The sequence below is a fragment of the Solea senegalensis genome, linkage group LG16, assembly GCF_019176455.1.
Source record: "Solea senegalensis isolate Sse05_10M linkage group LG16, IFAPA_SoseM_1, whole genome shotgun sequence".
Taxonomy (NCBI): Eukaryota; Metazoa; Chordata; class Actinopteri; order Pleuronectiformes; family Soleidae; genus Solea; species Solea senegalensis.
The window spans coordinates 7,982,897-8,009,445 of record NC_058036.1 but is presented as its reverse complement, the minus strand read 5'-3'; the positions used below and the strand labels follow the sequence as shown (position 1 = coordinate 8,009,445).

Sequence of the window (26,549 nt, the reverse complement as noted above, 5' to 3'; positions counted from 1 at the left end):
TGGGCTTCATCTACACTTGGCGGTAGTTCTGTTTATTTGACATGAAGTCTAAAATTAACTTGGTTTCCTTTCTGATTTGCCTGCAGGGTCTATTGAAGAAAGTTTATCAAGAAAGCTGCAGAATCCTTACCTTGTCCCAACGCCGTGCCACTTCCTCCGCCCAACCTCATGCCTTCTCACTAAGTCACGCGCAGTATTATTGCGGTGATGGCCCCACTCCAATTGACACACTGGACAAATCGTCCTCTAACCCCCCCATGAGCTGGCAGCAGGAGAAGAGGGCACTGCAGGAGACTGTGATAGCTCTCAGAGAACTGCTTTGTCGAATGGCACAGACACACACACAAGTGAGTTTCACTTTAACTGCTGTAGACTTAACATTTATTGACATGGGGAAATTAGTTTTAAATTACAATGTAGTTCAAGGTTTTTTCCAAATAATTGCCTGTTCTTTGACCTATGTTTTTATTACAAATGTCATGTTTCATTGAGTTATCCTCTGATTATAGTGGAACTGATGGTGCTGATTTTTCACATTCCTCCTTTAGACTGACCACAGAGGTGAACAGGACTGGCACAGAGATCAACTACAGAATGATGGACTGGTTGAATCCCAACTAAAAGCGGAGCTAGTGGAGAGCCAGAAACAACTGACATGTGCTCTTGACACTCAGAAAGAGCAAAATAACAAAATGCAGACACTCAGGTATACTTGCATAGTGAACTAAAGCACATCATCTCCATTAAACTGAATATAGGAGTACAAACTGAATTGTCAGTTATCCAATGGACTTCTCTTGTAATCTTTTCATCTGTTTGAAAAGATGACCCCTAATTATCTTGTGTTATGAATACAATTTTTGTTTGAGTTGTTTCTGTATGTTTTAGATTGTCATCTGGCTAGTATGAACTTCCTTCACTTTAATTTGAAAGTGGTGGCTTTCCACCAATTTTTTATTTTATTTTTTAACTGTCCATCTCCAGACTTGCTATACAAGAAGTCGAGGAGGCTTTGAGGGCAGAGCAAACCAGAGGCCAGGAGCTTCAACAGCAGCTGGAGCAGGAGAGAGATCAGAGTTTCTGTAAACACAGAGAGGAAGAGGAAAAGAAAGAGGTAAGAGAACTACATCAATGCATACTGCAATTACATTTTTGTTATGGCTCTGCAGTGTCCATTTTGAATATTGGACTCTGGTGGAATCCATTGTGCCTCAGCTTTTATTTTTGAACACTGAAAGAAGACTCTTCTCTTACCCCCCCCAGGCTATGCAAGTATCCTCTGAGTGTCAGAGGTCAGAAATCTTGGCTCTCAAGGGTCAGGTAGAGCAAGAGAGGGTGACCTGCAGCAACCTGAGACGTGAGCTTCAGATTGAACAGTCTCGTAGTGAGCTACTGGAAAAACATGTCAGTGACACCCAGAGAGAGCTCGAAGAGGAGCGTCAATGCTCCGTCCAACAACAAGATCACCACTTGAAAGAAAAGACTCATCTCCAGCAACTTCTAACTGAAGCAGAAACTCGTATAGGTGATGTTCACACTAAACTCGCAGATGCTCATAAGAAGCTGGATGAAGAGAGAGACCGATACTCCAGGCAGCTGGATGAGCTCAGCCACAGACATGAGGCTGATACATCCAGAGACAGGAAGTTTATCTATGATATGCGTGCACAGCTCGAGCAGGAGCGAAGGCAAGCGGAGGAGCTGGGAGCTGTGATGAACAAACTGAGGGACGAGTTACTGCAGAGCAGAAGGAAATGGGAAGAGGAGGACAGAGCAAGGAGAGAGGAGTTGCAGAGGGAACGGCAGGCCACCACTCGTCATCGTGTAGCTATTGAGACTTTGAAGGAGCAGAAACGGGAAGCCAGTCGTGCTTTGGAGGAAGAGCGGGAACGGTCCAAACGCCAAGGGGTGGAGCTTGCAGAGCTGAAGGAGAAACTACGGCTGCTGAAGGACAAGGAGAGGGAGAGGGAGCAGCAGTGGGAGAGAGAGCGGATGAAGGTGCGGCAAGAGCAGGTGGAGAGGGAGAGGCGACAGGAGAGAACCAACACCAAACTGGTAAGATATTGTCAAAGTTCTTACTCATCCCTGTTGTTCTCATTTAGTTCTCTAATCAAGAGCTTGTAATACTCAGTTTTGGATACACAACACATTTTTCACTTTAGTGTGAGCTGGAGTTGTTGAGGCAACAGGATCAGGAGCGTATGCAGGAGCTGCAGAACACCCTGGCAGACCTGCAAAGAGAGGAGCGAGAGATGGCTGCTCAGAGGCTTTCTGGATGGAGCTGGGGGAAGCAACACAAAGCTGCATCTACACAACATCTCCAAAATAACATTCAGACTGACGCTCAGTCAGGCAGCTCACAACAAAACCAACAGGTACAAGAGTATGTCATTCAGCTAATGATACTAGGTTGGGTTCTTAAATGTGTGTCTGTTGCTTTCCTGCTGCGGAGCTTCTGCTATGTGTACGTTTGCCTTGCTAAGTTTGCCTTTGAAAATCTTTACTTATTCATACAAACTAAATACCAGGACTCTTCATTATGGAGCTGTACATTTGTCTGCGGTGCACATATTTCACAGTAGAGCTTTGTTGGAGGAAAAAGATGCTTGTTGCGTTTATAACATGTGAGACAGGTACAGATGCTGAAACTAGTAAAACCTCATTTTCAGTCAATAGGTCGATCTCTAAAAAGAGCTGTCCGACTCATGCAGGCAGTGTGGACGCTTTCATCAGTTTGTGTTCTTACATGAAAAACAAGACTTTCTGCAATGCACACACACCACACAAGCATTTGGTGTGAACCTGTTATTGATTATAGAGAACATATCTTAACCTCTTCTCTGATTTTTAACTACTTAAAATGCCCCATGTTGTGTAAGAGGCTAGAAATGTAGAAACGCAAAATAAATTTCTCTCATGCAGTTCTGCTCTGGTTAAAAAAAATTTACTTGTATCACTGTAGATGCCGTCCACATCGCCATCGTCCAATTTGCTGGACAGGTTGTTGACCGAGAACTCGGAGCTGATGGAGCGTTTGACATTGCTGAGTCAGGAAAGAGCCACTCTCAAACACAGACTCGGATTACTGGAGAGACAACTGCAGCGATCAGAGAGCGAGCTCGCTAAAGTCACTGCAGAAACTGAAAACAGACCCCTCAATGATGTGACCAACAACAGTAAGGTCAGTAAGGAGTAAAAAATGAAGGCACATATACAGTATACATTTGTCAGTGATATAAACTATCACACTGAATAGGCATTCAAATTAAGTTGATAGATTGCATTGATGGATTTGTCCTAAATATAAATGTTTTTTGTACTTTTTGTATTTGCCCTCACCCAAAAGTTTATCTACTTAAATTAGAAAATTGCTCAACTAATATACTATATAAGCTTAACTGTAAAATTGGTATTGAAATGGTGGCCATTGGCCAGTTTCAGTAACTAGCTATTAGTGTGATGTCTGTTCTGACACATTGATGAAACATGTACATCCACTGTTCTTTGACTGCAGGTGCAGCGTTTGTATGAGCGTTATCTGCGTGCTGAGAGCTTCAGGAAAGCCCTGGTGTACCAGAAGCGTTACCTGCTGCTGCTGTTGGGTGGTTTCCAGGAGTGTGAGCAGGCCACACTGTGTCTCATTGCTCACATGGGTGCACGGCCCTCACCCCAACTCTCCTTACAGCACAGACCCCTCAGAAGATTTAGGGCTGTTGTTGGAGTTGTCATTGCTGTCTCAAGGTAGAGAGCATCCAAGTGTGTGAGCGTTTTGACTTTTTGACCTCAGGCTTGTCTGCGAGTAAAACACACTCATTGCTTTTTTTCCAGAATGAGGTTCCTAACTAGAAAATGGCAGCGGGCGATTAGACGATTGTCTGTTTCTGGGACTGTCAATGGGCATGCTTCAGGTCAGCACACTGAACCCATTTTAATATAATATGCACCATATGACTGTTAATGAGTGTGTAGATTGTTCATTTTAACATTTCATTACAGGCCTCAAAGTTTTACGGCAGCAACAACCAACATCAAATTCTGAATCCCCACCAAACAGAGACAAGGTGTCAGCTCTTGTTCCACCGAGCAAATCACCATTCAGGTTGCACAACAGGTTTGTTCTCCCCTTCAGCAAAGAGTTTAGCTTATAGTCAGATACAGTTATTTTTCCCTAAATGAGGTCTACTCTTTCTTCAGGTCCTATACTAGCACTTCTCCGTCCTTGGGGCATTCAGTGGTAGCGTCTCAGGATCCAGAGCGATCCCTGACAGAATATATCCACCATCTTGAGAAAGTCCAGCAACGGTTGGTAGGAGCCAGGGAAGGTGAGAGGCATTAAATTTGATTTGGGTGATACAAGCACATTTTTTGAATAGGTTCAGTGAATGCACAAATAAATCACTGGTGAAGATGACTAAACATTTTATGGGTGTCCTTATTTATCCCACATCAATAAAAACATGACTTCACATGAATGAACTATAGTTAAAGTCACTGGGTTTATGCTGCTATACTCTTAAGCACATGTATCTGTCTTTGGTCACTGTTTCTCTCTCTGCACAAGACAGTACAAGTAAATCTACAACAAATTCTGATGTTGTGGTGGGCAGCTTTATACTTACGTGGACCGTTTTATCAGATCCCGCAAAACCTCTGTGCTCTATCGTCTCCCAAACTAGTAAGCAAGACTCATTTAGCCGTGCCCCCTAAAGAGGAAAGGAGGATACAGTCCGCCTGTTCCCCTGATATGATTGGTTATCGGCAGCGCTGGCTGCAGGAGAACAGGACGTGGCTGTACCTGAGCTGCTTGTCGCCACTTTACCTGTATGGCCCAGGTGAGTGTGAGTGTAACGGACTCACTCCACCAAATAATAAAGTAGCACCATACTCTGATCAGAATGGGTACTGACTTGTCTGCAGTCACTGAGGTGATTAATACACACAGATGCGCACACAAAAAACAGAAAACATGTCATGCAGGTTTATAATTCATATTAGTATTGATTGATGTTTATGATTTCTTTTGATAATTACAAACTAAAATGTTTAATACATTTTGTTTCCATGACAGAATTATTTAAGTATTTACTTGCATTGATCTAAATGTAGCATAACATCACAAAATGTATCTGATACTTAAACATACAGCTGAGGTTTAAGCTTTTTGTCAAAGTCAGAAGATTTGTTTGGTGGGTGATCGAATGTCTTAGCCTTGTACTGAAATCCACATTGTGAAAAGGGTGAACATGGGATAAGTAATAGTAATGCAAATAATGGGTATAAAAACACTAGTGAAGAAATGTACTGGGAGCCAACAATGTGACATAAACCTGCAGGACATTTATCCTGACACACTGGTGGGTGACAGCCACAGGTGTACATTTTTCATGTTTTCATTAGAGCTGCATTTTCTCATGTCTGGTTCCTCAGAGCTGAATATTTCATGTCATAGGAGATTCTGTTGACTTAACAACATTTGCCGTCATTTTTGAAAAGTATTTAGGCTTTTTCAGAATCATGGCAGCAAAGCAGTCACTGCACTAAAATCATCTCATGAAAATGCAGAAGTTTTTTCCATTCCATTTCCATTATTAAATCTCAAACAAAACATGTTGCATCAGTGTGGTTACCAGATTTGGCAAATTACATCAATAAGATACTGCACTTGTACCCCACACTGTTTTTTATTTTATTTCTTTGTTTTTTAAATAAACCTTGAATCTGTTTGGTTCACAATTACCTACACTGGTATGTCTGTTACATCTTGTCATGAACTTTGTCTCAGGTTGTAGTGTCCATATTTTAACATATCTCCACTGTAGATGCTCGTAATTCTCCTCTGGTCAAGGAGGCTTTTGAGGTTTTGGTATCATTGGCAGCTAACTTCTCTCTGCTCACTCTCTGCATCCCCTTTGTTCAAGTGCTACTTGCCGCCGCATTGGGTGGGTGGTGGAATTAGAGCAACAGACCAACACAAAACATGATCACAGTTTTTTGTAAATACACTGACTGTACTGTTGTCAGTGAAGTTTCCATAATTTATGATGACATATCATGGTCATTTTATGTCTTAATATAATACATTTCCTCCATAATCATGTCACCTTTAATTTGCAGCTTTAGGTGGACGTTATGAATGATAATCATTAGTGGCACATTAATATGGATTATAGGGGAAAACACGATACCTTGTTATTGTTAACCAAGTGAAAGATAATGAGCAAACCTTGGTTATGCTGTGTTATCTTGTATTTATGTGAGTTGTCGTAAAGGTTGTTTATGACCATGCACTTTCTGAGATATGTTTTTGTTTGTGTCCTCTTAGGCTCACCTCTTCTCCCATCCGACCAGAAGTAATCCGGCCATTGAACAAATGAATGTCACCCGTCTGCCTATCGTTCTAAAACTGTTCCATGCCTTACGTGTGTGGAAAGGAATATCAAATGTGTGTTGAACCTTTTTGATAGGCTTGATTTTTATGACTATATAAATTATTTTTTTAAATTGCTACTGTAACTTTTTTGTATTCACTGTACCTCAGTATTTTTAAGGTCGCTCTTGAGACGTTTGAAGAGTGAATGTTTTTATTTGAGATGGCACTGCTGTTATTTTCCTAACATTTTATATAATCCTCTGTGCTATGTAAATAAGACTGATGTCCGTGTGTTTAAATGTGCACTTGTTTTATACTAGAAATCCATGACCAACGTTGTTAGAGGTTATGTTATTGCATAAAAGTGAACCATATGTATATCTATGTTTCTACCATAAAGTTAATAAATATTTTAAATGTGTGATTACAATCCAGAGACGGTGTATTTCATGGAATCGTTACATTATAGGTAGAATCCGGTGAGGTTTATTGACAATTCTGTTTATTAGGACCTTGTCGGTTGTTGATTCTTCAATACCCTGAAAATGGTAAAAATGAAGTTACAAGAACATAATATGTTGTGTAACATATGAATAAATGATAAATGGTACAGGTAGGGGTGTATTTAAAAAGCTCACAGGTGGGTAGACATCTTGTAAACATCCACAAAAATTTAAACATCCATCTTTGCACACTCCACTTAGGTTTTTCTGTCAATATTTAGTTATTTTTCTTTGTAAATACAAAATAGTAGGTTCATTTGTGACACATTATTTTTGAATTAAAGTTAAAGCTTTTAAGGGACGTTCATGATTATTAGTATTATTATTTATAAGAATAACAAATGAAACCGTTCAAATGGTAACTATTTCATATCAAACTAAAGATTGGAGATACATTACTAGACTTGGAAATGTTGGAATTTTATTTAGTTTCAAGTACATTTTAAAACTGATTATACTGTTGCAACTTAAACCCTATGAATTCACGTATTTATTAACATTAGGTATTTTCTCGTGACGTATCATCTCTGATGCTCATTATTACATAATTAACTTCTGATAATATGGGCGGGCAGCCAGCCAATGATATTCTGATCTGCTGTCAGAGGTGCGTTCGATGAGTGACTCTGTACATGTCGCTTGCATCTCCCATGAACACTACGTATCTCCGCCCACACGATTCTCTCCTGGTGTACAAAACGTTCGAACCATATCTTTGGTTCGAACCACGTGAGACGTCATTACGTTGTGACGCACATCCTCTACGTTTCAACATAGCAATGCTAACGCTTAGCTAGGATATCTTTGGTGTGTGTCGCATGTCGCCATTTGACATCTTGTCTGCGGGGAAATAGTCCTGGCCGGTGTGGAAGACCTCGCTACCATTTCATCGTACTTGTCTGGGATGTATGGATGGATAGTTGACGGAATCTCGTCGCTGTTTGAGCCCATTACGGGGCAAAAGCCCACTGAGTGGCCCGAGAAAGGGAACGTTAGCGCGGAGGAGTCCACTCGACCTGACATCAGAGCAGCGAAGCAGCGGCAGGAGAGTCACGGCAGAGCAGCCAAACGGAACTACCAGAGGTCGGTTCACGGCAAACAAATCTACGTATAATAACCATAGAACAATACGCCCTCACGTTCACCTGTTTGGGCTACATTTGGAAGTTGGCTGCTTGAAATTTCCTAAAAATGTCAATTTAACTCAATGATAGTTAGGACAAATGGAGGATAATCAGTGAACCAATAATGTATTATATGGTGGTACATATATTACCTATCATGTCTCATGGCTGCAAATAACGTTACTTCAAACTCTTACCTGGTTACGAAAACCGTTTGCCGCAATAAGTTTGATTCCCAGTGACGTATAATACACAATTAAGAATAATAACGGTGCTAACGGTTCCACAAAGTAAGAAAACTCTGCGGGTTCACGTTGCGAGCCGGCACTTGCATGACCACTCTATATTGTTGTATCATATCAGTCCCTCTATATACACCGATCATAGCTATCGTGACATTAAAGGTCCAAAGGTCCACTGTGGTCTTTAAAGATTAAAACAAAGGTCCACGATACCACACACTCATTGTTCTATGCTCTTTATGTTATTAATCTTCTAAGATGACACTGTTGAGTGTGTTGAGCCACGTCAAAGACGGTTTTCTGTCATGACGGATAATGATTCATTTCTTGAGCAGTCAATTAGTCAATCCAATGCAGGTCTGAAACAATTACTAGTCTATTATCTATTAGTCTGTTACTAAATTAATCGTCAAGTATGTTGATATCAATTTTTTATTATTAAAAGAAGTTCTCTGATTTCTCAGCTTTTTAAATGTGAATATTTTCTTGTTTCTTTGCTCCATATAACTGTGTGTTTTCTTGTGTCTTTGCTCCATATAACTGCTGTGTTTTCTGTGCAATGACAAATAAAAGGAAGTCTAAGTCTAAACAAGGCTTTTGGGGCCATCATTACGTTACTGATATTTACTTAAATAAATGCAGGATTTACAATGTGCTTCAATGTGTTTTTAAATAATCAAAATAAATTGTGTCTCTTAAAACAACCAATTTGATTCTTTTTTTACAAAAACATTGTTTGCCCATTTTACATATTTTGGCAAAGCTAGGACAAATAAAAAATAATACACTTGACTAAAGTCATACTATTAAATACAAATAAATTACTGGTACAGCAGCTACCAGTGTTTATTTTGCCTCAGCCCTAGTTTATATTATAAGAACAGGCAAATTTAGTGCAAGTTTACGGTCACTGTCTCAAATTTTGGACACAAAATGCACTCATTTGGTTGCAATCTGGAGCTCTGTGTTGTACTTTCCAACCAATTGATTAATTATCAAAATAATTTGAGATTAATGTAGCAAACTCACAGTTTTGCAGCCCTATCTAAGTCCCCTACCAATTTTTTATTTTTCTGTTCCAGTGTTGATGTTGCAGACGGTGTCAATGATCCGGTAGGTGCGAAAAGACGCAGACGAGGTTTGTCTACACTGTAAACGCAAGTAAACACTGATATTCATTTGTTTAATATAAACACATGAAGGTTGTTTATTTGTGGTTTCAGATGTAGTCATCAGCTTTGTGAAGAAGACTGTGGTCGGGGTAGCAGGTCTGCTCAGGCTGCGCAACCCTTTGACAAGCAGGCGTGAAAAGTCCAGACAGTATGAAGAGACACAGGTTTGTCTTCTGTCAACCTATAATTTAAGCCCTTGCTCAAAAATACAGCTCAGTGTTTAAAGCATTTGTTCATCTTGTGTGTTTTCTTTAGACATATGTTAACGATCTATCCACCTACCTACTCATCTTTTTAGTTTGCCAACACAAATGTAAATAGATATTACTTGAAAAGGTGTTTTTACGCGAGAGACAGACTTTAAGTTATATATTTTTATGTCAGACATAATATTTTAGAGCAGTGGTCTCAGAGTTGCGGCCCAGGGGCCACATGTGGCCCTCCAAACAATATCAAGTTGTAATGAGTTAATTTTGCACCATAAATATGTTTTTTTTATTGTGAATATTGTTGCATATTAAAACAAGCAGTTTTATTTTGAAAGGATCCAATCCAATCCAACTTTATTTGTAAAGCACTTCAAAATAAACAAAGTGGACCAAAGTGACGTACAGGATAAAGTATAAAGACAAAAAAGCTCACACGAGGCAATGGAGTACAAAAAAGGAATCAATATCGCATATTGATATATCATTTTGAGCTCATATCATCCACCACGACTGTTGCTTTTCTCAAAAAAATGTTTTTTTTTTTACTTGACTGGCCCCCAACTGACTAGACGAGACACTCGGTGGCCCACAGGTCATTTGAGTTTGAGACCCCTGTTTTAGAGGGAAATGTTCTACTCAGTCCGGGAGAACAAACAGGTTCCTGTGTATGAAAGCAAGTGAGAGTAATGCAGGGTCCACATTGTCTTGAGCTTAGAGGAGCAGCTTCAAGATGCTTTCAAGAAGCCTTGTAAAATTCATCACTCCTTCAAACTATCTAATTGCAACTTAAAGTAGCATATGCCCTGCAAGTCAGGTAGTGATTTGAGACTGCAATCATTGTTTCAAAGTATTTCAGAAAAGAAAGCAGACAGTAATTACGACCAGAACATGTTTGATACCCGTGTGTTATATTTGTCTATGTCTTTCCTTTTTTGAATACAGCCTGTCACTCTGATGGGGATAGATGAGCTCCACACTTCTTGGCTGAACGGCACTGAGTGGAGAATGGGTAAGTGAGGGCAGCTGTTCAGTGAATATAATGTTTTTTGTTCTTGTCCACATTCCTCCCTGCATAGTCCTCCTTAATAATATTAACAATAATCCCAATCACCCTTTTTTGTTTTTGTTTTGTTTATTCAGCAGATAAACCAGTGGGTAGACTGAGTGACAGGGGTGTCAAAAATCCCTTTCAGAGCTCCTCACCTCCTTTAATGAGGAAATACAGGCAAGTGGTCCAGTATTTGGGATTTTCCTTCTCTCTTTCCACCAAGCACTACAATACAGAACAACTTGCCACGGTGCACTTTGGAACGGTGCACTCTGATCTAAGTTGAGTTTCCACTGTGGAGTGTGTGGACCAAATATGTAAATTATGTAGCTATTCAAGTATAATGCATTAGCTATTTAAATAGTGTAACCTCACACCAGCATGACACAGTGTAGTAGCTCCCCAATAAATTCCACAAAAAGAAGGTGACACAGTAAACAAAGAGCAGCAATGGAGGACATCCAGCATTCAGTGTTCTTTCTTCTTGGCCAAGTGCGTGACTTATTTTTTCCATCACAAAAATAAGTCAAGCTTTCTTAGAGAATGGTGATGATTCTTGTTCTTGCTACAGTGTGCTTGGAAACCAAAACCTGGGATTATATGGCTTGCTTATATTTTGACATCCTTCTCTACATTTGATATTGGAAATGCAAATAATTGTGTGACATAGCAAACTGAATTGGACTGTACCGCTTGGTGGTAATGGTGCTCTGCAGTCTACTGAGATTATATCTGTTGAATGCCCTTTCTCACAAATTTGCCCTTTTTTGAATGTAGTGGGACAGCGCTGTCTGTTGGTCTCCCTGACAGGGGAAAGGACAGGGACAGGAGAGGCTCCCTCCAGCTGCTGCCCTCGCGGTCTGCTTTGAGGGGAGGAACCACCAACCCTGATCCAACCTGCAGTGGCTTTGGACACAACCGCTACTACAAGCCCAGTCTTACTGTGGAAGAGGTAAGTTTGGTTTGTAGAAAAAGCACATTTGTCACGATTGTCGATGCTTTTAAAAATATTCAATTGTAAAAATAAGGGTTACACTTGAAATGACCCCACAAACCAGATCCTGCTTCTCAGCACAGCACATAAAATTAACCTTTTTGTTCAGTATTCAGCGTGCAGTTTTGTGTTTGATTCACCAGGAGAATAGTCTCAGTAACAATGCTTTGATTGTGTCTATATGTCATGTGTTTGTCTTGTGCCTTTAGGCCATAAAACAGAATAACAAAGAGCACTACAGGCGCTTGCTGGAGATGGTGACAGAAAAATACAGCAAGAGTCAACCACTGCCTTTCAATCAAACAAAACCACAAGAGTGGGTAGAAGTTTTGAATTTACTAGGATTTGTTTTAGAAATTCCACCAACATCCACTCAGCAGTTTACATTCAGGCAATAACCGAGTTGTTCTTACTGGCCCTATTTTCATTTTACTTCCAGTGAGTCGCTGTCACAGAGTGATTACCAACCTGCTTTGGGGAAAACCTTTGAGTCAGTGCCCAGGAAGATGGTTTGCCCCGGTAAGATCCTTTTATAGATCTTAAACAAAGGAGATGCATCTTTGATTTATAAATGTATTGCTTGACAGGGCCTATTTTAAGATGAGGGTCACTGCATATAAATAATGTTATACTGTTTTCTGAAGTCGAAGACTATATTATAATATCACACGACCATAATGGTACAGCACTACACAATCATAATTTACATTATGTACATCCTAAAATGGCATCTGTCATATAAGACATTAAACGGCTGTAAATTACACTTTGTAAAAGTATTACAGTTGGACTGACTTTGTTTCTGTTGTACAGTTGCCCCCAGCATGTTTACATGGAGAAATGCATCTGCAAACAAGGACAGGTTGGTATAGTATATCTTTATAAGTGTGTATTGTATGTGTTGATGAATTTGACTTCTCTAACCTCTTTCTAAATCCTCTCCAGGTGGGCTGGATTGACTTTCAGCAAGTCATTTACTGGTGGCTTTGAGAGCGCACAGCCCGTCAGGAATGCAAAGGTAGCGATTTCTCTTGCTCTCTCTCATCAAAGCTGATTAAATTATAGTTTTTGCGAGAAAACCCATATGTATTTATCACTCACGTCTGTCTGTGTGTTAGCAAAAAGAGGCAGCGGAGATAGACCTCTCTACAGAAGTAGCGACTCGTCTCAATCTCGTCGACAGAGAGTCTGCTGCTGTCGGCCTGCCTGACGCGCAACCTGCACACACAACACATACAAGGCACAGTGATGAGGAGATGCCAAAGATGACAAAAGTGAATCAAATATTCAGAGACTCTGTCTGTAGTCAAACTTGTGTTGAAGACTCGACGCATTGTTTATTTGACTTTGTGCATTTATTGTTTTTGTGTAGGAAATGGCCGTGGAGGTGTATGGTGCTTTGGCTCAGCGTGATCCTAATGTTGTTCTGAGTTCAGCTTTCAAACTTCGCATCACACAGAGAGACCTGGCCACACTGCAGGAGGGCGGCTGGCTCAACGATGAGGTAAGACTGTTTTTAGAAATACGGGACACTTGGGATGCCAGCTCAAATTTGTTTTGTTTTTTTTGTACTTTTAAATTCCTGTACAAAACTATTAACTTTTAGACCTAAAGAGTTTTAGTCAGAAAAGACATGGATTAAGACAGTGGGCAAGTATCACCTGAGAAAATATTGAGCTCTCAAATGTTAAAATGCAGCTAATTTACCAAATAAGAGCATCTTCCTCATATATACTTCAGACACTGGTATATCGAAATTAGATTCAGTTGGAGCAACAGATAAGGTGATTTTTATTTATTTATTTAAAATTTTTGTTATTCTACACACTCAAAATTCCTCAGCTCCACTCCGATCACATACCGTGGTAAACACTCAAACTGTATTTCCTCCACGTACCACCAGAGGAAGCTGACGTACCGCTGATGGTACACGTGCCACTGTTTGAGAAGAGATATTCCATGGACTAGTTTAGGAAGAATGGGTCTGGGAGAATTTTAGCCATTTATAAACTGCATTAAGATATACTAAATGTAAGGCTAGTTTCACACTGTGTGGGCGTCTCCTGCTCTGCTGCTGTGGAGCCACTGCTATGTTGTTTAATAGAGTTTTCCTCTGGAAAAAATACTCGTTAGTGCAGGGGTGTCCAAACTTTCTTAACGAGGGCCAGATTTGATGGTCCCTTCAGACCTTTTTTTAACAATGAAAGTTATATGATTTAATATCAATTTTTTTATATTTTTAATTATAATTTTTTTTACTGATGTAACCAAATGTAAGCCATACAGGAGACAAAAGAGGAAAATCATCTGTCCTGGAGACAAATAGCAGAACAGGGGATGTATACATGGACTTTGGTTTCAAAGCAGATAAATTATAAAGCCAAAGCTGCGGGCTGTACAAAACCTGACGGACTCTGGACATGCCTGATTTAGAGTGTAGTAAATCTTTGTTGAAAATAAAAAGAAGAATGGAATCGAAGAACTGTTTGTAGGACATACTGTGTTTGTGATGCACATGGGTAACATGGAAAAATGAGTTGTATTACACACAGCAAACCCGTCCAGTGTGATACCAATAAAAAAATTGTGAGCTAATGGGCTAACTTATCAGAACATAGTTGAAGTATTTGTATGACCGATGTCTGCATTTTTAACATGTTTCTCTTTTATTGGTTGCCCTGCCAAGGTGATAAACTTCTACATGTCCCTGGTCATGGAGCGTTGTTCTAGAGACACAGCAGGATTCAAAGTTTACTCGTTCAGTACCTTCTTCTACCCAAAGCTGCGGGGTGGAGGAGGTGGACAGCCTGGAGGACACACTGCTGTGAAGCGTTGGACTAAGGCTGTGGACCTCTTTCTGTTCGACCTCATCCTGGTCCCTCTGCATCTGGGTGTCCACTGGGCAATGGCTGTAAGTCAAAATAACGCATATCTTTCTTGCTTATTGTAATGAATCTTTGCCATATGACAAAGTTCATGGAGGGGGTGAAGGTAATTAATGTATAGCATGTTTTATCTTTTCTCCTCCCACTTACTTTGATTGCAGGTGATTGATTTTAAATTGAAGACAGTGAGGTCATATGACTCAATGGGCCAGAGGCATGATGACATCTGCAGTCAGTTGCTGTGAGTCTTCATTGTGTATTTTAAGATCTACTTAAATGGGCGAGTTTAAGTGTGTTTTCACACATTCCCCTGTATTATTCCAGGCTCTATCTTAAAGAGGAGCACAAAGCAAAGAAAGGTCGAGAACTCGACGCTGCGAAATGGACTGTTGGAAGTTTGAGGACCACTGTAAGTTGAGCTGTAAAGAATGATGTGCCGTTTAAACATGCTCCTGTGAGATTATTATTTTGATTTATTATATATGCCCTGCAGGAGATTCCGCAGCAGAAAAATGGCAGCGACTGTGGTGTTTTTGCCTGTAAATATGCTGACTACATTGCAAAAGGAAGGACCCTCACCTTTAAACAGGTATGTACCATATATTGACCAAATTTATTTTTTGTATACTATATATCTATATTATATGTATGTATGTATGTATGTATGTATGTATATATATATATATATATACACATATGTATATATGTATATATGTATATATATGTATATATATGTATATATATATATATGTATGTATGTATGTATGTATATTTACATATACTATATATATATATATATATATGTGTGTGTGTGTATATATATATATATATATATATATGTATTTTATAAATATATATTTTATAAATATATAAAAAACCTGAAAGCATCATCTGCCTCTTTCTCTGCAGTGCCACATGCCTCTCTTCAGGAAGATAATGATTTGGGAAATCCTCAATCAGAAGCTGCTATAAAGAATTTCAACACTCTCCACTCCATTATCTGCCCAACAGAGACTTTATTAATGGGAGCATCAACTGTGTATAGTAATTACAAGGCAAGGAAAAAAATAAATAAATGGGCCAAAGAAGTGGACAAAATGGAATCCTAGGCCAATCCGTACTGGTCTGTAGAAATCAAACACTAGTCTTAAGAGTTGAACTTGTCCCTTTTTCCTGTTTGGGAAATGTTAATGTGTAATCTCTGAGTTGTAATTGGAGACATTATTATGGTGTTAGAAATGTATGTATTGTACAAGCTTTGGCACTACTGACTGAATGACTGGTTTGTTAGTTTGACTGTTTTGAAGTACTGCCTGAAGTGCCTTCAGCCCTCTGAGTCACAAACAATTTTAATTCAGGTCATAGAACCTGGACTCAAAATAATTCATGATTGAGGTGGTTGTACTAAGCAGATTATTGGTGAAATTTGGCATGTCTCCAATTGCAAAATACATTCTCTGACATAAAAGGTGATGGAAAAATTGAAATACCTCTTAGACAAAAATGCATGGTTGAGTGCTTGCAATATGCAAGATTTGTTATTATTTATGACGCGTGTGAATGAGAAAAGTGTATAGTTAGTTTTTCCTCCATGAGTAGAGCGTTAGTAGTTGGACGCCCATATGTAACACAAGGTGCTGTTAGGTCCGTGAGTCTTTTCCATGATCATTATACAAGAGGCTACTTAGGGCTATCTCATTAAGTTACAGAATAGTATACTGCGAAACAAACTACTGCACACACATGCATGTTAGAGTTCATGCTTTGAAAATGTGATCATTTTGTTTTCCTCCCCTGTAATAAAGTATTTTTTTAAATTGTAGTTAATGCTGCTTTGGTGTTCTGAACTTATGGTATGGTGAGTTGTAACATTATCCTTAAGTAAGACAATGTAATATCAGTCTGCCACAGTGAAAATAATAAATTATCAGCACCCTTTCAGAATGCAAACTACAGCCTTTTTACAGTTCAGTCTTATAGGCACCACTATGAACTTCACTCAGTTTAGCCTGGATAACACAGTTGTGTTGGTACCTCTCATGAATGTATTTGTATTTTGCATCACTGCTGAACATGGATATGGTCATAAAATTAGCCTATATATGTATATGTATATATGTACGTATATGTATATATACGTACATATATGAGTTTTGAAACTTTCTAGGGGGCGCCATATGCCATTATGCCACATCTATAACAAGTATCTTAACAGAAAATTACTTTGGTAGATGTTGAAGTCACTTTTTATATTACTTAGGTCTAAAGTGTATGACATTTACGCTTTTATTCTGAAAATCAAACCGAAACAGGAAATCGACGTCATTTCACGTCGCATCAGTCTGACGTGCGGTGAATGTCGTACTATCGAGTTTGCTCAGTCGTCGTAGACGCTGTAACCGCGTACGTTTAATATACATTTTGTTTTCTAACAACGTAATTATGAGCGACAACGAGAAAGAATTCAGGGAGCAGGTGAGAAGATGGCGCTTTAAACGGGACGATAATAAGCTCGCTAACTTAGCTTAGCTATGTGTGCAGGTCACAGCGTATTTTAAAGACTGTGCCTCCGACCTGCGAAAAGTATTGATGTATATTAGACTAACCATGGCGTTTTCAGAGATTAATATTATGTACCCGGTGGTTTTCTTAAGTCTACTATTTCGTGAAGTCATTATAACGTTGCTAGAGCTAAAGCACGGGCCCATAAAGCACAGCAGCCAATGTGCTTCACCCCCCGACCATGTTACGTTACGTTACCGATTATCGCATATTCAATACTCCATAGCCGGTACCAACAATATTAAATATGAATTACTTGTCTATGTGTAGGTAAACATTCAGCGAATGACAGCTAAGTTTAAGTGAAGTAATTCAGGGCTGCAACTAAAAGTTTCTTTCATCGATTAAGTAGTATGTCTTCGATTGATCGATTACTCACTTGGTCACTTTGGGAAAATATTGGTCCTGTTGGTTTTTTCAGTTATTGTTATTATTGAATATAGATCAACATTTACAATTGAAATACAAATAATACTATTAATCTTAACAATACAATTTACAGTTAAAAATATTTTTTTTACAAAGGAAAGTTACAGTTCATAATATTTTTGAAAGTTACTGATTTTTATATCCATTGAATAATCGATCAATCAACTCATTGTTGCAGCTCTCAAGATAAAAGAAAGCTAAATAGTAAACATGTATTAAGCTTACCTATGTTGTTTTCCTGTTTTTTGTACCATTGGGTTTTTAACAGAAACCAACATGCCTTATCACCCTTGTTTGTTCTTTGTTAAGGTTGAGGTTGGAAGAAAGAAAAAGGCGGAAGACGTTTCAGATGTGAAGTTGTTAATGTTTGAAGCTGATGGTGTTGATGCATGCTAATGTATTGGATGCAGAAAAGAAGCAATCAAGATCTGTCCCCACTACTAGTGTTGTAATGGCAGATGGTAAATGGGGGAAGAGGAGGAAAAAGAAGTCATGTCAAAAAGAAGAAAGAAGACATGAAGGGTTGTTTTGAAGTAATGAAGTTAAAGAAGTTATGAAGTTAAGATCAGAAGTTTTCCAGGGTATGAGTAATTTCCTAACAATCTGCTATGTTATTACTCTATTTCATCCTGTTTCTTTCTCTAAAGCATGCATAATTTATTTTCCCTCTATGTCAGACACATCACTGATCAGTCCCTTCATACAGCTTAGTTTTTTGTGTGCACTGTTATTTTCAGCTAAATTATTTCATTTGTACATTAATTACACATTAATTACAGTGTTTGACCTTACATAATCGAATTCCTAATTATACCATGTGAAACCTGTTAAATGCTTAAATGCTACAATATGTTGAATTCTTTCTCAAAGTCATGTAGAGGGCGAACGCAGTCACCTTCTGTCCCCCTTACTCTTGTTTTTTTTTGTCAAATGTTTGTCTTTAGAGTGTTTCTGATCGTGTTCTCTGGTCTGTCCAGGACTCAAGGCACAGCTCGCGGAGTGCATCCCCTCAGGGCTCGGCCAAATCTACCAGCCACTCGCCAGCACGCTCCAAAGATGGCTCCCACCATTCCAGGTCCAGATCTCGTTCACGATCCAGATCCAAATCAAGGTAGGACGGGGGGGAAAGTTACTGTTTTTCAAATTTCAAGTCATTTAAGGCTACATTTGTGGAATGCAAACAGATTTTAAACTCATGTTCATCCGCAGGTCAAGGTCCCACCGAAGCTCGCGCAGGCACTACTCCCGCTCTCGTTCACGCTCCCACCGCCGACGCTCCAGGAGCCGATCGCGCAGCCAGGAGTATCGACACCGTAGGAGCCATAGCCGCTCACCCATGTCAAACCGACGTAGGCACATTGGCAACAGGGTATGGAGAACCTTTCATATGTACATGCTTTATTTGAGGTTCCCACAGACCTGAATCTTAACGGACACACAAGTATTTTCAGCTTCTTGTAAATAGATCATGAGTGAAACCCCTTTGTGGCGTCTAATCTTTGAAATGGGTTATCATTCAAATACCAAATTAGCTTGTTCATTTGCAGCTTTTTCAGAATTTCGCAACTTAGACACCAAATGTAAATATGCTACATAAAATACAGTTTGCATGTAGAGTAGTGTTTCCTCACATCTCCTTTTAGACAATTAGCTACTGATATTCTTGGTCATTTGTTAATGTTTTCCTCCTCTCTTTTCCCACAGGCCAACCCAGACCCCAACACCTGTCTGGGTGTGTTTGGTTTGAGCCTCTACACCACTGAGAGGGATCTGAGGGAGGTTTTCTCAAAGTATGGACCTTTGGCCGACGTCAACATCGTCTATGACCAGCAGTCACGCCGCTCAAGAGGCTTCGCCTTTGTCTACTTTGAAAACTCTGAGGACTCCAAGGAGGTATGGAGAATAACATACCGTATGTATACATTTTGTTTACTTCTTGTTTTTGATGAAGTATTGTAAATGTAAATAAAAGAGTGCAAACTACTGTCTCTATTATTGTAGGATTGATAACCAAGTGTCACTTGCGCATCGTCAAAGTCAGTAACAATATTACACCTTTGTGTTTCAGGCTAAGGAACGTGCTAATGGAATGGAGCTTGATGGACGCAGGATCCGAGTGGATTTCTCCATCACTAAACGAGCCCACACGCCCACCCCTGGTATCTACATGGGGCGTCCCACATAGTGAGTGTTTCTCCACTGTGCTGATTCTATTGCAATTGCTATTTTTTACACTTGTGTATGTGACATGCTTTGGGCTACCAGTTCACTTAAATTCTATGTTTTAGCGGTGGTGGTGGTGGTGGTGGTGGAGGAGGCGGTGGTGGTTCAGGTGGCAGCAGCAGTGGCGGTGGTTCACGCCGCGTCTCAAGGGACTATGACAGGGGCTACGACAGAGGCTATGACAGAGGTTATGATCGCGACTACGATCGCTATGACGACCGAGATTACAGATCGTACAGGTGGGTTGTTTCCGGCTCTTTAATCACAGTATTTTACTCAGCATTTTTATGCTATAATAAACTAACCTAAGGTTAGGGTTAGGGTTAAACTAATGAAAGGATTCAGTCTTCATATTCATGTGAGAATTTGTTTTTGTGTGCAGACGCAGATCTCCGTCTCCTTACTACAGCAGGGGCTATCGCTCTAGATCGCGATCACGATCCTATTCGCCGCGTATGTTTTTCTAATATTTGGCTAAAGACATCAGTACAAGTTGGCTATTTAAATAACTTTCTCATACTTGTGTTTTGATTTATTCAATATATTCACATTATTCTTTCTCACTCTATAGGTCACTACTGAGCAGCATGAGACGACTCAGTGATGGATCCAGTGTTATTGTTTGGTTGCTTATTCTATTTTCTTCTTCCTCTTCTTTTAATTTTTTGACCAGATTGTTTATATGATTGAATGCAGGATTTGTTTTTGTGTAAATTTCAAATCATTTGTCCTGAAATGGAGTCTGTTGGGAAATGGGCACATCAAAGTGGCTCATGTTCTGATTTAGAGAAGAATCTCTTGTGGTGTGAATTAGACGAGGATCCGACTTGTTTGGGTTTGGCTCCACAGACTTTTTTTTTCCATTGGAAGGATTTTCTGTGGCCGTTTGTGCTGCAGTTTCTGATTTTGCCGTTTTTCTTAAACAGAGGAAACAATAGTTTGATATAGGATATATGACAGGTTTTTTTTTTATTTTGTCTTAAAAGTACTTTTTGTGGGGGTTGTATATAAGCAATAAAAGACTATTGTGTTTATATGCTATCATGTGATGTTGCTCTGCACATTGCTCTATTGTTTTTGAAGCACTACTGTTACACGTGTTGTAATATTCCAGTGACGGAAATTAAATATTACAGCCATGATTTCATGCATGTGACATCATTAGGGTATGAGCATATAACAGTACGAGTTCTATTATTTGACATTACATTTAGGGTGAAACTTGGTTTGGTAAGAACCTCTGAAGCAGAGGGTAATAATGCTGGACCCTCTAGCTTTTATGGGAAGGTCAACTGTACTTTCATCCTTGGTTAAAACAATTTCTGAAATCAATGAAGTGGTTTAAAGGCTATAATTTCTAATTGAAGCATGGTACATCTAATGAGGCGAAGGGCATGACAAACATTTTATTCAATAAATAAAAAGCACATGGACAGTAAAAACACCAAATTTCAACAAAGATGGCAATCCAAACCGAGCATACACAGGAACAAGAAGAGAGTGAGAAGAGCCCGTGTGCGCCATATCCATCCCTGAGAAACCAGATTACAAGTTACACGACGCATCCCACACATGTACAGTAAAGTGAAACTACTTCTCCGGTAATAAATAGCTTCAACATCATTAATTGAACTAAAATGAGGCAGGCAGTATTTCATCATATGACGATGGAAAAAAAAAACAAGTCTGAAAAAAACATGAGCAGTACGAGCCTTCAGTGACTTCCTAAAAACACCCTGCTTACACAAACTCTGCTGCTCCAACTTGAAAACACATTTAATAATTTACAAAGGAGCACATGTACAGACTGGTGTCAATTATCAGCACAGCACTGCTTTTACTCTCCTCGTGTCATATAACAAGATGAATGGAGGCTTTACGATTAAAGAAAGTATATATCTTACAATGTGATTTGGCGTGCATATGTAACAAATCTGAGATACCAGCAAGAGGCCGTTTGTAAATGTGGAAAGCCAGTTCCTCGATTGCAGTCAATGGTAAAAATTCAAGTCTTGCCTCGCAAAATAACATCAGGATTCTTCTACGTATGTGATCTCAGTCCACGAGTAAAAACAAGGCAACGTGATCAGTCTTCCTCAGGGAACTTAAACTTAGCATAGACGATGAGCATGACGATGGACATGACGACACACATTGAACCAATCACGAGATAGGCGATGCCCAGGAACTCGTTCTTGCCACCCATCCAGGACACGTTGCTGAAAACCACCTTCTTTCTGCCGTCGAAGCTCAACACGGGATAGTCTGAGGGGCAACGTGTTAGGGATACGCACGCAAGAAAAAATGGAAATACAGTGAAATATAGAAAAGAGGAATTCTGAGCTTCATGCCAGCAGGTTAACTGATGAACACTTCACACATAAAACTTTAAATCAGCAGTTGTAAAACTTTCTTGAGTTCTCCAAATGCACTGGAGATGACGATGAATTAGTGCCATCTAATGGTGAAACTGCACATTGTGACAAACTGAAGACTCCTCTGCTCGCCACTCCCCTTCCCAAAGCACGTCAGAGAGCCACGGTGGCCTTCACATTCTTCTTCATTTGCGTAGCAGGCTTTCTGTTTATCTGTTCGGGCTGCTGCAGGAACATGGCAGCGCACGGCGCTTCCTTAAAATGCACGCAAACAGATTATCATGTTGCATTTAAAATGAACAATACACCTTTACAAATAGACGTATGGGTAGCCTCCTAAATGTTATACACTGCAAATAAACGATGACTTTAAAGCCTCACCCAGGTATACGCTGATCTGTCGTGCAAACTAATTTGTCTCTCATTTACTTGTTTTAGAAAATTTGCCTGTTCCCTTGTTTTTTTTCCCTCTTCTCCTGTGTCACTGTATTCCTTCTGCTCATATGAAGACAGAACCACACCCGACAACAGGCCAAACAGGTTTGACTGAGCCACTGTGGTGTTAGGTGCCACACAACATGTGTCAGAGCTGTTTTCGTTCAATCTTCCAAATGAAAGCCACGCTAAAAAAAAGGACACCGATGTTTGTGGATGAGTTATCATCCTTTAAATGAGCTTGATTTATGTTCAGCATGTCCACTGATTCTGAACTCAATACTTGTTTTACAACTGAATAAATGCATTGAATCCATAACACATTAAAGGATACTGTAGGCAATTTCCAGAGAGTAGTTTCCAGCGGGCAGACCCTCTGCATAATCGCCCTCAGTGATTCGTCGGTAGAGTTTACTGAAGTTGGGCAGCGCCGCCGTCCTCAACCACACCAGAAAGTCCTGGTTGATGAAGCCGTTGTTGGCGGGATCCGAAGGGTCCAACTCATACGCAGGCTTGGGCCAATTTAAGGGCTTCACAGTACCTGAGAGTCAAATGGAATTAACGCTAAATATACATTATGCAAAGTTCAATCCACGAAACTGAATGACATGTCTTTAATTAAACAGTTTGTACCATTAAATGCATTCTTCAGAGGTTTCACAGTGGGGTTCCTGTACTTGATGTTGTAATCAGTCCACCACGCGATGCCTTTTCCGTCCAAGGGCACTAGCTTTTTCACCCCTTTGACAATCTGGTACAGCTTGAAGGTGTCTTTAATACAACAAAACGAGAATAAGAATAAAAAAAACAATGACTCATTTCTCGCTGCACAGAAACTGAGGTCATTTGAAATGTTTTTAAGCACCATTGAACATGCTGTTTGCTACCGCTCCACATGGTACAATGGGCTTGTTGTTGCCGTCATACTGATACGGAGCACAGTCGCTAGTCGGGTCCTTCAAGAGAGACAGAAAAGAAAATAATCTGAGATCAGTCTTTGTAATATTAGCTTTATGTCTTTCTAATGTACTGTAATGCCGCACCTTTGTGTTTGACTAAGGAGGCAACTTAACTCACCAGAAATGCGTCCATGTCTCCAGACAGTTGGTCGAGATCTTTTGACACACCATACCTCCTGAAGTTTTGGAAGTAGTTGGACAAACCATAATAAAAGAACACGGGTCCCTGTGGAGGACAACGCACACATACTGAGTGAGAGGCAGGCGTACGTGTGGCTCACCTTTATTTAGGAACGTGTGCAGTGACTGTGAACAACCTTAAAGAGCGTGTCAATGTTGAAGTCCAAGTTGCACATGCAGTTCTTGACACTTTCATCAGAGCACTTGAAGCACGGGGAGTTCTGCTCGTAGCCAGTGTAGTCCATCTGTGCGGGACAGAGTGACAAAGCTTATCGTTAATTATTGATCGCGACAACACCTAGCGCCATTGTCTGTGAGACACGTCGCACCTCGCCTCACAAGTACTGTACGGCAGTCACTCCCAGAGGCCGGGTCAGCACCCACTGACGAGTTACACGAGATGTTTTTTTGGGGTCACCAAAACCTTTTACTTAAGATTTATTAAATAGCGCATGCATACAATGACATTTTGATTATTCTCTACAAAACAAATGAAATATGAAATGTTATATTTTGCACAACATTTTGTTTTATTTGGGTCTTCTTTAACCGTTGCTCAAAGCTAAGACCTTAATACTCGCAAAACAAGTCAGAACGTGTATTTAAGTGCTGTTTATGTTGTATTAAGCTTATGTTTAGAAATGGCTTTTTAATGTTGGACTCGACTAAAACGGGCAACAAGAAGCGACTGAACTATCATCTCATTTGGTTTATTTGTAGTCAAGGAGTCGCTGAAGGGGATCAATGGCATCTGTGTGCATAGAAGCATTGTTAGCATGGTGTTAGCCTCTGTCAGAAAAACAACAACAAAGAAAATGTCACTTTTCTCCTTTGGTTTAATCAGATTTACTCAGATATACTAACAGACACAATATCTCTGAGGTCCCTAGATGTCCATGGACACCAAGAACATGCTTATGAACCTAAACATTATGGAGCAATTCTTCATTTACTTTGGGTATGTCTTTTAGGGCTAAACAGTGGGTCCCCATATAAACATTTGGAGAAACACTGTTTCAGCATAGTACAAAAAAAACATGACACCAGTAATGTCATCTCAAACCTGACAACACTTCCACCGACTAAGGTTTATTTACTTCTTCTTCTTCTTCTTCTTCTCTTGTTTACTGACATTTGACCCTTAATGCGAGACGTGAAACATACAGTACCTCCAACATTTGGATGCTCCGTGAAGTGACAAAGAGAGCCACGCCGATGCCGATGAATGCCAGACCAATGAGGACAAAGCCCGGGATGATGATGCCAGCAGAGAGCATGGGCTGCCATGCCGGGAGCCTCTGCTGAGTGAAGGCGGTGTTGTCAGGCCGGTTCACTGACTCCGGCTGCTCTTCTTTCACCATTTTATGTATGTATCTTCGTTTTCTGTTGGATAGAAGGGAGATCCACTCACTTAATACTGTACAACTGTGATACAAGCTGTGGCAAACATGTGAAACACTCCCTGGCCTTTCATACTCCAACTTAAACTAGGATAGAGAATCAAACATAGATCATGTTGGTAACACTGTTACCAACATTATGGCCTTATGTACGAGTAATTACTTGTATACATTTACATACATATCTATACATAATACATCTGTATTATACATTTAGTTTTTAAAACTGTGAAATACGTCAATAATATGTAATAATGACACAGCACTTTTTCACTTTTCCACAGTGAAAGGTGCTTATTTTATGTTATGTAAATATCTCGATGACCATATTTTCTCTTACACTTTTATATTTCCGTTAAGGCTGGGCAATATTTCAATGGCAATACATATCACACGATAATTTTCCTCAGTATCGTTATAACAAAGGCTCAGTATGAATTGATGGGGACATTTTCTACTTCCTTTGCTCCATGTAACAAACAAATCATTTGGTTTGTGGACGAAACAAGACGTTCGTTAACACCAAACGCCAATCAACGTTTCCCAACAATTTCTATCATTTTTTTAAAAGCATCGAGAAACAAAATGGACGAAAAAATTGTCACCTGCAGCTCAATTATACACTGTACAAACACATAACTGCTACGAAATTGCTGTAAATGTTCTGTTTAAAACCACAATCGTAATAATTTCCTGCTCTGTGTGGGGCGGGAAGTAAAATCTAATCTTAAAAACAGCGTGTATCGGTACTACAATCACGGTACCGGTGTCTATTTACATGTGAATGGTGCTCAACCACAGCTCTGACACATTCAGAGTTCTCAATTTTGGTGAAACACACAATGCTTATTTTTAAAACAGAGCACTATTAAAACGTCTTAATCTAACTGTGGCCTAACTACCAGCAACACCCAGATTAGCCAAGAGCACAACACGGATCAGAGATTAAAGTGACTTCCCCACTTTTAAACAAACTGCTTCCTCGATTGTTTGTCTGTTTTTTAAAAAAATAAATAAATCTGGATTTAAAGGTACTTACACACAGTCAGCACGAACATGGAAGAATAAAACAAAGGCGTCGTAAACAAAACTTCGGCTCTGCTTCCCTGTCTAAGAGAGACGCGACAGAGCACATCTCACCTTTACCTGAGTCCACCCCCACCTTTACATGTGACGTCACTGTGTATGCACGCACCTGATCTGAGATCAGTCCTGTCGTTTCATTCACTAACTGTAAACTGTCAGCCACGAGTGATTTTATAATTACATTATACTGCTATAATAGATGTATGTGATAGTGCGACACGTTTTATTGCTTATTTGGTTTCTTTATTACATGTTATATTTTTGGGCAACGGTCAAATAATTCTTTGTATGTGTCTACGTACGTGACAAATAAAGCTGATTCTGATTCTATTTAAAAAAATATTTATACATAA

At 39.7% G+C, this 26,549-nt stretch overlaps 4 protein-coding genes across 7 annotated transcripts in view; 3 read left to right on the top strand and 1 right to left on the bottom strand.

The window, feature by feature from the left end:
- Positions 1 to 6,804, top strand: part of pcnt (pericentrin) — a 32,759-nt gene extending 25,955 nt beyond the window's left edge. For all 4 annotated transcript variants that reach the window (XM_044046842.1, XM_044046841.1, XM_044046840.1 and 1 more), the window contains 11 exons: positions 87 to 347; positions 549 to 706; positions 985 to 1,114; positions 1,264 to 2,055; positions 2,163 to 2,375; positions 2,963 to 3,181; positions 3,515 to 3,741; positions 3,829 to 3,908; positions 3,997 to 4,111; positions 4,195 to 4,322; positions 6,323 to 6,804. In XM_044046842.1, the coding sequence (XP_043902777.1) occupies positions 87 to 347; positions 549 to 706; positions 985 to 1,114; positions 1,264 to 2,055; positions 2,163 to 2,375; positions 2,963 to 3,181; positions 3,515 to 3,741; positions 3,829 to 3,908; positions 3,997 to 4,111; positions 4,195 to 4,322; positions 6,323 to 6,354 (2,355 nt within the window). In that variant the 3' untranslated portion in view covers positions 6,355 to 6,804. The remainder of the gene's footprint in view (positions 1 to 86; positions 348 to 548; positions 707 to 984; positions 1,115 to 1,263; positions 2,056 to 2,162; positions 2,376 to 2,962; positions 3,182 to 3,514; positions 3,742 to 3,828; positions 3,909 to 3,996; positions 4,112 to 4,194; positions 4,323 to 6,322) is intronic.
- Positions 6,805 to 7,634: 830 nt separating this feature from the next.
- Positions 7,635 to 16,491, top strand: senp2 (SUMO specific peptidase 2). The gene is made up of 17 exons (XM_044047178.1): positions 7,635 to 7,956; positions 9,322 to 9,377; positions 9,463 to 9,575; positions 10,563 to 10,629; positions 10,761 to 10,845; positions 11,446 to 11,620; positions 11,872 to 11,978; positions 12,102 to 12,181; positions 12,476 to 12,524; positions 12,608 to 12,680; positions 12,781 to 12,936; positions 13,035 to 13,166; positions 14,349 to 14,573; positions 14,709 to 14,788; positions 14,872 to 14,956; positions 15,041 to 15,136; positions 15,457 to 16,491. Exons 1-17 carry the CDS (start codon positions 7,778 to 7,780, stop codon positions 15,517 to 15,519), a joined length of 1,821 nt encoding a protein of 606 aa, XP_043903113.1. The 5' UTR covers positions 7,635 to 7,777; the 3' UTR covers positions 15,520 to 16,491.
- Positions 16,492 to 16,864: 373 nt separating this feature from the next.
- On the top strand, positions 16,865 to 20,903 carry LOC122782710 (transformer-2 protein homolog alpha-like). Its single transcript, XM_044047180.1, has 8 exons — positions 16,865 to 17,022; positions 18,516 to 18,649; positions 18,748 to 18,907; positions 19,243 to 19,431; positions 19,607 to 19,722; positions 19,827 to 20,000; positions 20,144 to 20,214; positions 20,333 to 20,903. Exons 1-8 carry the CDS (start codon positions 16,990 to 16,992, stop codon positions 20,341 to 20,343), a joined length of 888 nt encoding a protein of 295 aa, XP_043903115.1. The 5' UTR covers positions 16,865 to 16,989; the 3' UTR covers positions 20,344 to 20,903.
- Positions 20,904 to 21,152: 249 nt separating this feature from the next.
- On the bottom strand, positions 21,153 to 26,261 carry tmem30b (transmembrane protein 30B). The gene is made up of 8 exons (XM_044047179.1): positions 26,150 to 26,261; positions 24,880 to 25,093; positions 23,848 to 23,955; positions 23,649 to 23,756; positions 23,437 to 23,527; positions 23,205 to 23,342; positions 22,906 to 23,112; positions 21,153 to 22,026 (listed from the first exon to the last, which is right to left on the bottom strand). Exons 2-8 carry the CDS (start codon positions 25,069 to 25,071, stop codon positions 21,848 to 21,850), a joined length of 1,023 nt encoding a protein of 340 aa, XP_043903114.1. The 5' UTR covers positions 25,072 to 25,093; positions 26,150 to 26,261; the 3' UTR covers positions 21,153 to 21,847.
- Positions 26,262 to 26,549: the final 288 nt, after the last annotated feature.